The sequence below is a fragment of the Pholcus phalangioides genome, unplaced genomic scaffold (assembly GCF_987345545.1).
Source record: "Pholcus phalangioides strain wild (caught in Gottingen) unplaced genomic scaffold, Ppha-v1.0 ptg000003l_1, whole genome shotgun sequence".
NCBI classification, from domain to species: Eukaryota; Metazoa; Arthropoda; class Arachnida; order Araneae; family Pholcidae; genus Pholcus; species Pholcus phalangioides.
In genome coordinates this window covers 17,951,088-17,964,835 of record NW_028301596.1, presented here as the reverse complement: position 1 = coordinate 17,964,835, position 13,748 = coordinate 17,951,088, and the positions used below count along the sequence as shown (strand labels likewise).

Genomic DNA, 13,748 nt, shown 5'->3' with positions numbered 1-13,748 from the left:
TGCAAGGCATCGCGAAACATTCTGCTTTTGGGGCTATTTTAGTCATAATTTCTCATGGAGATAATTGTGAACCTGTCTGTGGAAAATGCCCACAACAACAGCTATCTCAAGCTCCTTTGTGATCTTTCATGATTTCCAGCATAAACCAGTCACCCAGGATACTCTCCTTCTGCGAATGTGTAGCCCATTTAAGTTAACTGTTCAAAAATAAGTGGTCCTTAATGATAGCACAGAGTACCCATGAATTTATTGTAACTCAGCTCACATCTGGAGAGTTTCATCATCAGTGTTACACTTTTTTTTTAAATAGAAATGTTTTTTGTTCAATGCAAAGCACTTATAACCCATTTCTAAAGTAACTGCTACAATTCGAACTTAGAACATCAAAAGTGAATCTATAAAACTCTCTGTGCTCAAACTTGCTGTAACAGGTTTTAAAGAGCTGAGCTGAATAGAAGAGTATGTGTCAGTTCCTTGGTTATAAACCAGAGTTGGATTTTTGCTGAAAATAGTGCAAAATGAATTTTTGCCAGAACAATGGCAAAAAACCTGGCAAAAATTGGTAAAAATAACAAAAAATGGAAAAATGAAAAAAAAATTGAAAATACTACATTATGGATGTTATGTAATTATCAATCATTAGAACAGCAATTCTGATGGAGATAACATTTTCCATCATTTATTTCCTTCCATATTTCTATTAACATTATTGAACTTAATCAATAATATTAATAGTATCAATTGCGGGGGAATTTTTCGTATAAGTGGTGCACATTTCGAGCAAAACTCTTCAAGCATGGTTTTTAACAACCTCATTTCCCTTAACAAAAAATTGTTTATTCCAAAAAAAAAAACTTTGCTTTTCATTCCCAGTTGTCTTTTTAGTGCATAAACATATTCATAGTTTGTTGAACAGTTCTTATATGTAGTGTCAAATTTAAATTTTGGTTGTTGCGATTATCAGCTTGAGCAGCAGGGAAAAGATTATAATACTACACAAAAAATAATAACAACAACAACAGAATACAAGGTTTATAATTGTGTTAGTCTTTTACATGCTTTCATCCTGGCTGTAATAGCTTTGTTATTTTGCATACAGCTGAATTTCTCACATTTCGCCATCTGTTTTATATATATATATATATATATATAATCCTTGTAAACAGTTCTTATATCATCTAATGTTAAAATATCAAACTATTGTAATGTTTGCTTTTAATTTAAGAGATGCCAAATAAACAAAAAAAAATTGACGAAAATCTCAACAAAAAGGCTGAAAATTAAAATACTGTAGGCTTAGTCAACGATGGTGATATATATTTACATATTACCTATGGAACGCAACTTTGTGGCACTAACTTCACTGACCTTTATCAAAACTAATAAAATGGGAAGGGATTTTCTACTCTCACTACTGTGACACAACTCATATCAATTCATGTTGTTGGGTTTCATTAAGAAAAGACATGCTTTATTAAGAACTTGTTTACAAGCAACTTTGCTTGGCAGAAATGGTATTTATTCATATTTATCTCCAACCCCTTTGTCTAATTGAAAAGAAAGGAGCTGATTCCACAGGTAAAAAAATATAGTTTAAATATTTTGATATTTAATATTTAATTTCATATTTAAATATTTCACCTTTGTAAAGATTTTCAGAACTTACTTCATGAAAGTAAACTTTCAAAGTTTGAATTCTTTTACTTTTGCTAGGACGGTTTTTTTCACTATGGCAAAAACTTGCCAACCCTGTTATAAACCATTCTACTGAACTTACAAGAGGTGACCTGTATGTGACTGTGTAAAATTGGAAGTGTAAAAGGTTTTGAAGAGTGATACTTATAATAATTTGAAAGCTAATTAATGACTTTCATATTTTGAGATAATCCAAATACAAAAAAATAAGATAACAGATGGCACAAGAACAATCAATATTTTCTTTTTTTTCAATCAACATTTTTGTATTTAAAATTGCAAATTTTACTACAATGGTCATCAATATTTTTTTGTATTTAAAATTATATATTTGAAATGCAACAAAAGTCAATAATATTAAAATTTAATCAGCAAGTAACCATTGACTGAACTCTTTTGTATACAGGGAGGAAATAGAGTATGTAAGCAGTTTAAGGGTTTGGTTGAACATTTTAGAGCACATACAGGTGTATACTCACCGTCTGTTTCAAATTAAATATTAAGCTATCAATAATTAAATAGCATAAAGTATGTATTATGAGCAAAATATATATAGATTAGCATTGATGAAGAATCAATTAAAAAGCTTCTATTCTATTACATTTACAATGTTTTGCAATAATAATGGAAACTGAAAAGAAATAATGTATAAAGAACCTCTTTCTCTTAACTACATTGAAAAAATTGTGGCACATAGTTATTAAATTAATTTTGCATTCAGTGTTCTCATATGGTCTGCATTGTCTACAAATAAGCTAAACCAAACTTGAAAAAAAAACACATTTGTAAGAATTTTTTGGACGGATCACGTGCTACTCAACATAACAGAACAATCTTTGTCAATCACAAACTCCACTAAATAAAACATTCATTAAAGAAAACAAAAACCTGAAATTAAAAATGAAAATCTAATTTTAAAAGAAAAAAAAAAAGAACAATGCGTTGAAGCTTGAGAAGAAATTAAAATCTAAAACTTGACCAACCTCTCAACCAGTTCAACAATGGCCTCATCATCGTCATCAACAATATGTACATCCTCAGATGCTTCATCATCTCCAGACTGTTCAGATTCAATATCATATTCTACCTCATCAAAATCAGCCTCATCGTCATCATCCACAATGGTGAGATCTTCAAGATCGAAATCTGCGTCATCTAGGTTCTCTATGATATCTTCACTCTCTAAAGCAGCAGGACTTGAATGGGCCTCTTGCTCACCATCACAATTCTTTCCTTCTAAACTGTCGCCGCTCCCATTAACATCAGCATCATCTTCACTAAAATCTTTGTCCTTCATTGGAATCTCTTCCATTTTTTTCGCAGTAGCTAAATCGGTCAGATTAAAATTTCTCTCAGTGACATCAGCTTTGGTAAACTTGATAATATCAGTAATTAAAAGCAGGATGAAATAAATGTAACTTGGAATGAAACAAATTTAGCCTATGAAAAACAAAACAGCACATTAAAAAAACCAATATGTTAAACTGATTTAAATGTAAAAATGAATGCTTGTTTCAATAACTTTGTCAACTGCTTTTCTGAAATAAATTTGTCCACAAAAAGTAGGCACACGAACTCTTTGAAAATAATGAAGTTCTGTCAGCATTGAATGAAACAGCTACACCATCTCCAAAGATGAGTTTCATCAGCAAGAAAAATGAAAAGGTACACATCCATTATCTTGATATATCCACCGCTTTGTAAAAAAAAAGTTCAGTAAAAGTAAAATAACTATAAATGATCTTGAATACTGCAGCAGTCTCAGACTTCTTTCCACCTCTAAATGTCAGAGTGAACTGCAAAACATCACAGCATTTTCTTACTGAAGAAAGTATTTTGTGGCAACATAGGTCAGAGGATATCAAGAATACCGTGGATTTTTTCAAAAATTTAAAATTAGAAAATTAAAATATTATCTTGAAGGTATCCAAATAATTAAAAAAAATATCTATACTATCTGTATTTTGCGTACACATTAGAATTCAACGTACTAGGCCTGTTATTTCTACGAATTTGATAAAATCATGCTTTTTCACAAAATAAAATTTTAAAAAAGTACAGTCAAACTCCTATAATTTTTGCTATCTTGAAATAATTTTAATCTCCCATGCAATTTATTTTCTATAAATTCAACTGATATGAATTGGCCAGCAATAAGAACTCAAGTTATCAAATGTTCCTTTGCAAAAGTATGAAATCTAGCAGTATTTTCCTGCATGTAATCTCAAAGTTATACATTAAAAAGACAGAAATATCTTAATTATATAGGCTAATCAGTATACCACTGTGACTAATATCAAGTTTTTTCTGCTTTTTGTTTGAGTAAACTTTTTTAAGACTTCTCTGACATTTTCCCCCTACAAAAAAGGTATAAAAAAACCCTCTATTTATTAAAATTTTATTATTGATGGATATGTGGATTATACACCAATGCAGAAAAAACAATATGGTTTTTCAAATTAGCAAAATTTTTATCTGCAGATTATACGTAGGTAAATATGGTAGGCCTATATCAAATGAAAGGATTCATGTGTATGTCTACTAGAATTTCCAAACTCTTTTGAATGCATCCATCAAAGCTTCTTTTAGCTGATTGTATCAAATGAAATGCTTCAGATGTAATTAATCAGGTTTGGGTTAAAGATACAACTCTTGTATAATTAACCCATTTTTGACTGGCATTGCACAAATGCAATGCTTTGTTTACAATATTATTACCAGCAATTTTCACTCATTTCTGTTTAAGAAAATCATTTTCCGAAACTACAAAATCTGATAAGAGTACCATTACATTATGTAGAATTTAATATTTTTCATTTTTCAAAATTTATTTTTATCTTGATCTGGAATTCTTTTATTCTTCGCCCATCAATGGAAATATTTTTTCCCCTATTATTATTATTTTTTTTTTTTTTTGCCACATGCTTCAAGGTTTCATGCAATCATAATTACCAATTATTTCAATTAAATAAAACAAATTGTTATTTTAATTTGCAAATTATTCAATCAAAAAATGCTATAAAACTGAAAAAAAACTCGACCTTTAAATTGATACATTTGAAAATGATTATCTGGAAATTTGATTCTTCAGTACAGGCTTGTCCTTATTATGTTAAATCATCTGGGTACTATGATATATTGAAATTGTGAATTCTGTCACAAAACAGAGGAATAGTTTTTTTTGTTTGCAAAAATATCATAAGGGCAGGGTGATCATTAAGCTAATTTTTAATCAACTAATTCTTCCTTTGAAAATGGCACATCATATGCGCAATCAGAACTTTTGTGAATCAGGTGTTATTAAACATATTCAAAACTTCAGTTCCTGAAAATTGTGAAGCTTTTCATTTACCTATGGGAAATTGCCTGACAGACAGACATGACTGCCCAGAGAAACCATCTTGGAATGGTTTGCACTCTTAAATTGTGTTACAGGTAATGAACATGATTCAAGAATAAATTACCTTAGTAATTTGAGGTATAACGAACTCATAATTAAACTATCATGTGTATACTATTTATGAAAAAATTTCAGAAATTATTGCACCTTGTATAATGATATAGTTATATTGGAGATTTTAGCTGCATGCATAGGATAGGATATAGGATATTCAAAGAAAAAAAAAAGACAAGAAAACATACCTTCCTCTTTTATACTGGAAATATCCTAAAATGAAAAAAATATATATATCTTTAAATTTTAATGCACAAGGGTTACTTTAATTTTTCTACAATTTCTAAGGCAAGATGTTTTAGAAATGAATAAGCTAATTTTATATATAGTAAAATTTTTCAATCTTGTACCTTACAGGGGGAAAAATCATTACATTTACTGTACTAAATAAATGCATTTTCCCCCCTCTGTACCAAAATATGTTTTTTTTTAAAACCTCTCTATCTCGAAGGCCAAACCATGCTGGTAATAAAAAAAGACATGAAAATTCATTCCCTTTCACATAAATCAGGCATTCTTTCTTCAGGCAGAAAACTTGTGGAATAAATTTTATTCGTCATGATTATGGATGCTGTCACTCGTGTGTATGTAAAACATAGAAAATAGAGGAGTATAACAATAATATTGGGGGTTAAATGGAGTGGAGAAAAGGGGCAGAGATGCAGACAAGACATCAAAAATTGTGATCCCACTTGTAGGCAAAAAAAAAGATACATAGCCAGTGTCACTTGTAGTCATGAGTAAATGACGTTTGTATCTTTGCCGAGTAATACTGTAATAATAGTGAGTAAGTCTTTAGTTTTCTTAATCAAATTTTTTGCCATTTCAGTCATACCCCTTTTTTACATAAAAACTCTATATTTCCTAAAAGCTTGAAATATTTTTTGTTTCCATCTGATTCAAGATAGAGAGATCTTACTGTATTTTGCTAATAAGCTAATTTGACTCTTATGACTAATCATAGAAGTTACATGACTATATTCCCACAAGTTATCAAAACTCATGAGTCTATTTATTTAAGGCATCCTAGTTATTTTGCTCGTGTGTTCTTTATCAACCAGCAGAACTGCTATGAAAGTAATTAGTTAAATGCCAGTGATTTACATTACCAATTAAAAACTCAATGGAAACAAAGAAATAAATAATGTTTCTTGTTTTTTCAAAAAGTAACTATTTTGAGTTGAGTCACTATTACACACAGCCCATAAATAATTTATCACAATTATCTATTTTCTCGATGCCAACGAGTGACAGTTTCAAGTGATCAGGATGTGGAAAAATATTTTATCTTGAATATAGAACTGATGCGATAGGAATGCCCCAAAGAAAATTTTTCGGCCATATAAAGTACGTTGGGGGGGGGGATGCATCAATGATTAGGTACAAATATAATTCAAATAACTTACAGAACAGCTGCTCTCTTTAGGATCATTTAGGCTAACATCTGCTTCTTCGTTCGCAGTATTCTCAGCACTCTCTGGAGAGTAAGAGAAAGAACATATAGTGAAGTACTAAAAGAAATGCAATCAAAAACTTCATCAAACTAGATTCTAGACATGTACTCAACCAGATCATATTCCAATTCAGCTGCAGATTTTCAAAATAATCTTTTTGAAGACAATAATGATTCTCAACAAAATATACCCGATCATTACAATACATGCTCATATAAAGTAGAAATTTGGTTTGCGAGCATAACCCATTCCAAAAACATGCTCATATATCAAAGCAAACCTCTTCATAGGAAATGGTGGCAACTCAAATGATTCTTTCCCTGACTGTCCCCACCCCCCATTCCAGAGACAATTCTTTTCAAAGATATAGTGCAGGTTTTATTTAAAGGAGGATTGCAGGACTTATTTTGAAATCGCAGTATGTTATTTTCACCTATTTTATATTGAAGGCTTGAGTATTATCAAAATTATTCAAAACAGCAGCAAGTGTGTGCATCATATACGAAGAGAGACATACATCATACAGACAAATGAGGCTTGAGCTATGAATGTCACTCCTGTTGTAATTTTTCACAGAAAATGTGAATATGCTAAGCCTCATGTAGACTGATATTCATCTAGGAGGCTTTGGTAAAGGCCTATGTACTACTCGCATTACATGATATCACTAGTTCATCAAGTGAAAATTTGCTTTAAATTTTCTGCACATTTTGCAAAACATTCGCATGTGCACCGAGTGGGTTTAGTTAAACTGACTTTACTCCAACTTATGTAGCAGCTGCTCCAGTAGACATATTTGTTGAAACTTGGTATATAGGCTATACAGACCATGGGAGTGAAAAGAAAACTGCAATAAAAAAAAAGTAGCTGAATTTTCAATTAAAAGGTGAGACAGTGGTGCTTTTCTTTATTACAGTTTTCTTTTCTCCACGGTTAGGTTTGGGCACTTTTTCACCCGTGGTCGAAAACTGAACTATTTTTTATTGCAGTTTTCTTTCACCCATAGTCCATACAACCTATTTACCAAGTTTCAATGAAATACATCCATCAGAAGAAACACTACACGTTTCAGTATAGTGTCACTTTAATTATAACCACTCTTTATAAACACAGTGAAACAGCTAAATAAAAATAAACAGGAAACCGGAGAAACATATAGTTGCAAAGGAGTTACGTTTTATAGATGGAATATATTAACACTACAAAAAATGCATCGGACCAGAGAGCAATATAAATATGTATGTAATTTTATATTAAAAAGGGTATTGTTATATAGGATTTTTACTGTATATACATACTGAGTATCCCAAACTTCGCATTGACTAAGTGGTTACATACTATAACACATAAAATTGAGTCGGATGCTAAGATTGAAAATGCAGTGGATTGTATAGTCCACATTGTATCTGCAAGGCCGCTGCACATACACACACACACCCCCAACAAAGACCATCCGCTTTCAGTTAGCATTTGGACGGACAGTGTGACTAGTACAACTAAACCACACATGTACCTCTTTCACATTCCTCTGCAGAACTTCATGATTGGCTGCAAACCAATATTAGTATACAGAACCACCTTCTTTGGGTCCTGGGGCAGACTTTTTCTTGGAGGCTGCTCTAAAAGGGGATTTTATGCAAAATAAGTGTTCACTTTTTGTTTCCCCTATTTGGCTTAGGACCCTAGGCAGTGCTCAGGTTGCCTCAGCCTAGTCATGGGCCTGTTAGTATATTATCAAGAACTAAATGAATTAATGAACGCCAGGGGCTCTGCCACCAGACTTATCCAGTTGCAGAGATCTCTTCCAGCCCAGCTTTGTGGCAGAGTCTGGAACAAAGTGAATGCACCTAACAGTCTGAGTGGGTAGCTAGCCGTGTGCTTGATATTTCAGTGCCGCCATCTATACTTCAAATTGTGAGTGAAGTGTAATGATTGAATATTTCTAACGTTGTAGGCCTGTTGCTCTCTGTGGCGAGACTTTTTAATGGGGAGATCGGCTTGCATTCGTGCCCTGAAGTTGGAAACCACAGAAAAACAACTTCAGCCGACCGCCACTGTGCTGCCGGTGGGGTTCGAACCCGAATCCTCGCGATGCAAGTCCGTCACTATGACCACTCGACCACCACAGCAACTATTATCAAGAACTGTAGGCCTACATGTTTACAAGTATATGAACTTGGATTAATTTATTGATCGTTTTTTTATTGATTTACTGCTGATTTTATACATGTGATTTGTTCTATTTGACTTTTTATATCGGTTTGATTACAACGCTCACTGGCGATGTGCATGATTGCACCTGCCCACGTATCAAAACTTATATATATTGCTGCCAATGATAGCCGGCAATGCAATTTTAATATTCATTTTAAATCTCAGGAGGCTCCCATGGCACATCCTTAAATTACCTTGTTTGTTGAGGTCTAAGTGTCTCGGATATATTAGCAAATTATTGGGGAGGGCGGAAGTGGGTGGCTTATATGCTTATGTTTGAAAATTAATATCACAATATTTATACCTAGTATAACTTAGTAATGAATACAGGAGAAAAGTCACAATACATGAAGTCAGAGTACAAAAAATAGAACAGTCAATGTGTTCCATTATCAATGTGGACAACTATCAGTTCAGCAGATCTAATATACTAGGCTACTACTGAACCAGACATGAACCTCATCCATATCCCTCTCTGGAACTTCTAATGCATTGGTACATGTTGGAATGTGTGTGCATGAGTAGTGAACCTGACACAAAGTCTGTTTCTATGCAATGCTTGTTGTGTGTGTAGTGCTTTCACCTGCCACCAATTTTTCTAACTATGAGTGAAGTGTAATAATTGAATAATTGTATTGTTATAGGCCTGTTGTTCTCTGTGGCGAGATTTTTCAACAGGGAGATCAGCTTGTATTTGCGCCTCAAAGTTGGGAACACAGAAAACCAACTTCAGCCGGCCACCACATTGGTGATGGTGGGGTTAGGACCTAAGTCCTTGCAATGGGAGTGGGTCACCATGACCACTCGATCACCGTAATGGCGATACTGCACGAAATAATGAAGCTATAATGCTGATGGGTTAAAAAAGTATTTCTAAAAATAAAAAAAATGCTTCTGTTTCAAAAGTACAAATTCCATGCATGAATTTTTTTTTTCTGATAAAATAAGCCTGACGACATAATAAATACAATAAAAAGAATGATCAAGTGATAATAAACAAGCCTAAAATAATAAAAAATAAAGGAGGAGCGCACTAACTTGTTTTCTTTGATGATTCTTTTTTCACAGACATTGAAGCTGCTGCATCGGTCGAACCCTGATCAGAAGTTCTCTGCAATTCGAAAAAACAACAAAAATAAATTTCAAATCATAGGAATGTATTGTTGTAAGACTTTTTGCAGGGGGATGGGACGGCTGATGAAGAAGGTGCGTGTGCCTCCCTAGAAAATTCTAAGTCATTAATTTAGTTCTTCAAATGAATTTTATACCAACCACTGTAGTGGTCAAGTGCAAGTGATGAATGACAATCAGAATGCTTTTTCATAAACGAAACAAATTTTATTTTTGCACAAAGACAAAAATATAAGAGTAGATGAAATGAAAAAATGACAAATATATATATCATAAAATCATTGCTCATAATTACATGTTGCCAAACTAGAGGCTAGCAATGCAGGTTTGGTGTTGTTAGTTTTGTAAACAAATGCTGATTGGCAACTATTCTAAAATTATTGCTTCTGACTACATGTTGCTAAACCAATGTTTGGCGATACCGATTTGACGTTGCTCTATCAGCACTTATCATATTTAATGCAACTTTCAATGTACACAGTTTATCGTGGCTTCAATTTCAAATTTGCCTAACTTTCCATTAACACAAAAGTAGTTGATAAAATTCCATAAGCGAAATTGCTGCCAAATTGGTTTTTGACTGAACTGTAAATTATATTTGGTGTGTAAATAATGCTACTGTTTCGTAAATAAATTTCATTAATCAGAATACCAATGTGTGTGGATCGATTATTGAAACACGAAATAAGTTTTGATTATTTTTTAAATCCTGCAGATAATATGCATCAGCGGATTATACATTACTTTTTTTTTTTTTTTTAATTTTGTACACAGATTAAGGGTCATTCAAGTATTAAGCCAGCATTGATATTGATGGGGGTTTCCGATTTGCAGAATTTTGATGACCGGGGGGGGGGGGCAGTTTGGATGATGCTTACATCATCAACCACCCTTTATGAAGTTATGAAATATTCTTAATGACATCTTATTTGGTGTGCCAAAAACGGAAAAAAAAAACTTCTCGATAGTTATTGGGCACCTGAACTAACATTCCCCCTATTGATAAGTCTCCCTACAGAGCCACTTTAATGATCTATAAATGTTTCACAGATCCTTCAAGTCCTCTGGAAATGTTTCTGGGCCGCTTAAGTGTGTCGTAACTGTGCCCCGCATCACTCAAGTGATTCATAATTATGCCACGGATCCCTTAAGTAATCTGGAAAATGTTCCGCGGGTAACTTGAGTGATGTAGAACAGCACTAGGGGCCGCTTAAATGCTCTAAAACGGTGCTACATGTCACTCAAGGGATCTCTAAATGTGCCACGAATCGTTTAAGTGTTCTGTAACTGGCTCGAGAGTGATCTTTGAATGTGAAAGTAATCTGAAAATATGACACAGGTCATTTAAGCGATTTGTTAATGTGCCGCTTAGTTCATTTTTACAAAATTAGGTTTGAGGGTGCAATTGAAATTAACAGAAATGGATTATAATAACAGATAAAGGTATTTTCTTTTGAGAAATTTAGAATTTTTTTAAAATATTTTTCTTTCTGGGGGCAAGACGCACGAGCCTCCTATGCCTCCTCCCGCGCGCACGTTTCTGATCCCACCAATATGCATTAGGAGGTAGTGATGATGAAATTATGCTGACGGGGGGGGGGAGCGTGGTTCAAAAATGGGTAAAAATTTGCTTACGTAATACTTGCACAGCCCCCTTATGCGCCAATGCAGATTATACGCTGGTGGCAACAGTAAACCACAGACTTCTCGAATTCAGGTCACACAGAATTTCCATTGGCAATTTTAGAAATGTCACCAGTCAGCGTTCACACACAGATTATATAATATTCCTCCCAAGTGAGATATTTGCCATGTAATTTTGACAGGGCTTAAATATTAATGTAATGATTCAATCTCCTCAATCACCAGTATTACTTGGGGCCCCTTCAGGAATTCGAGACCTTCGGAAACACACACAGGAGCTACACCAGGGTTTGACAAATCAAAAAAAAATTTAGGTGGCAGCAAAATTTTATAGGCATCAAGTATTTTTTTTACTGTAAAACCAATCCAAAATATTGCATTCTTTGACTTGTCCAGAACTTAGAAAAACCTTGTTATAATTTCCAATACTTTTTGCGGTCCTTCGACTGCAATTAAGTTGTAATACATAAAAAATATTAGATGACAATTCCAATTTTTCTGTTGAAATTATGACCTGAGATTTGTTAATCCCCTGAGCTATAAGATTAATTTTTTCATTAAAACATAGTTTATGATCAGATCATTTTTGTCGCACCACTGTCATTTTCTGCACACGAGGACTAATTAGACCAGGACCTACAATTTGTTGCCAATTCCGAACGACAGGCTTGTTTTTATACTGATCAAGAGGTTGGTGCGTTAACCCCTCGATGGGGGACTCCCTGCGGTAGCAATTTTTTCTGCGGTCGTGTCGCAGTTTCTGAAAACATAGTTTAACCAACACATATTGATCATCAGTAGTAATGAGAACACATACAATTACATAATAATGCTACGGAACAGCTTCTGTATAAGGGAGAGGTTGGCGACTTTTTTCGCTGCCAAACATGTCCGATGACCCCCCCCCCCCCATCAAAAGTTGCCAAAGCTGTTAGACACATTACAGGCACCAAAAAAAAATATGAAAGCATAGAAAACAATATGAAAAATATCATGGAACACAAGAGAAATGAAAACATAAGATCTAGATTATAAATATGGTTTTTTGGGTTAATAAATATGATATGAGGCTTCCCAATGATAAGTCGCCAGCACTGGCGTGCTGTGTTGTTCTGTATTTCCATTGCCTGCTGGATTGTCATTGTCCTAAAATGTTTTTTCTGATAAAAAAAATAGTCAGATGGCACTGATTGTTGTTTTCTGTTGCTCCTAGCGAGTCTTTTGAAACTTCCAACTGCCATTTTGTCATAACTGTGATTCTCTCCCCCTCTCTTTTCTTCCAAATGACATCCCCCCCCCCATAGCTGCGGCCTTTATTTAAACAGTGCCTGTATTTTATTTATACTCTGATTGATATAATATTTAAATTTTATCAAAATATTAATTTAATATTATCAAAGTGCACGTACAACGTCAAAAAAATTCTTAGAATGGTAAAACACGGGCAATTGTAAAAACCAGTCGTAGTAAAGGGACAAAAGTCGTAGTTGACTTAAGCAGAGCTAAGCCAAAGATGTGTCGAGCTAGAGAGTTCCTCCTTCATTGAAATTAGTATTGGGCCAACCAAGGGAATAATAGCTGTCGAGTTATCCGGATAGTTGAGTTATCCACGTGTCGAGTTACAGAATCTACTGTATTTTGTGCTTGTAGGTTTCCGTTGTTTTTTTTTATGCTGGCGATTTTTTTTTCGGCGTCCGTACTGTCTGACGGCTTTGGCGACTTTTGATCGGGTCGTCGGAAATGTTTGGGGTCGAAAAAAAAAAGGCGTCGAAAATCGCCAAGCTGCCCCTTATACCGAAGCTGTTCCCGAACATCTTCGATCCTTTACACCCGGGGGATCTCATTCAAAAGTTTCACCCGGGACGTCTCTACAAATGATAGCCGGGCAAACACAAAGGAACTGGACAATGCAATTTTTTCATTAAATAATAGTGAAAAACAGTGTTTAAACATCAAAAATCGATGATTGGTAGTAATGAAAACTCATATGATTGGATAATAAAGGCTTAACTCACAGTTACTCTCGAGCTGCTTCGGGTTGTCCGCTTGTTACCAACTGAATTGTTGGCCATCTGAAATATGATTTACACTTTGGATGAGCACGAAAAATAGAGTCTTGTTTACGTCACTGGCTATTTACCACTCAATTTCTGTCT

General features: G+C 33.9%; 1 protein-coding gene across 1 annotated transcript in view; it reads right to left on the bottom strand.

Annotated features, from left to right (window-relative positions):
• The window catches only part of LOC149088203 (uncharacterized), a 19,805-nt gene extending 6,057 nt beyond the window's left edge, over nucleotides 1-13,748 (bottom strand). Inside the window, exons 1-5 of the mRNA XM_089245504.1 lie at nucleotides 13,608-13,748; nucleotides 9,856-9,928; nucleotides 6,556-6,626; nucleotides 5,338-5,362; nucleotides 2,679-3,021 (exon numbers count right to left, since the gene is read on the bottom strand). Of these exons, the coding sequence (XP_089101630.1) occupies nucleotides 2,679-3,021; nucleotides 5,338-5,362; nucleotides 6,556-6,626; nucleotides 9,856-9,928; nucleotides 13,608-13,664 (569 nt within the window). The 5' untranslated portion in view covers nucleotides 13,665-13,748. The remainder of the gene's footprint in view (nucleotides 1-2,678; nucleotides 3,022-5,337; nucleotides 5,363-6,555; nucleotides 6,627-9,855; nucleotides 9,929-13,607) is intronic.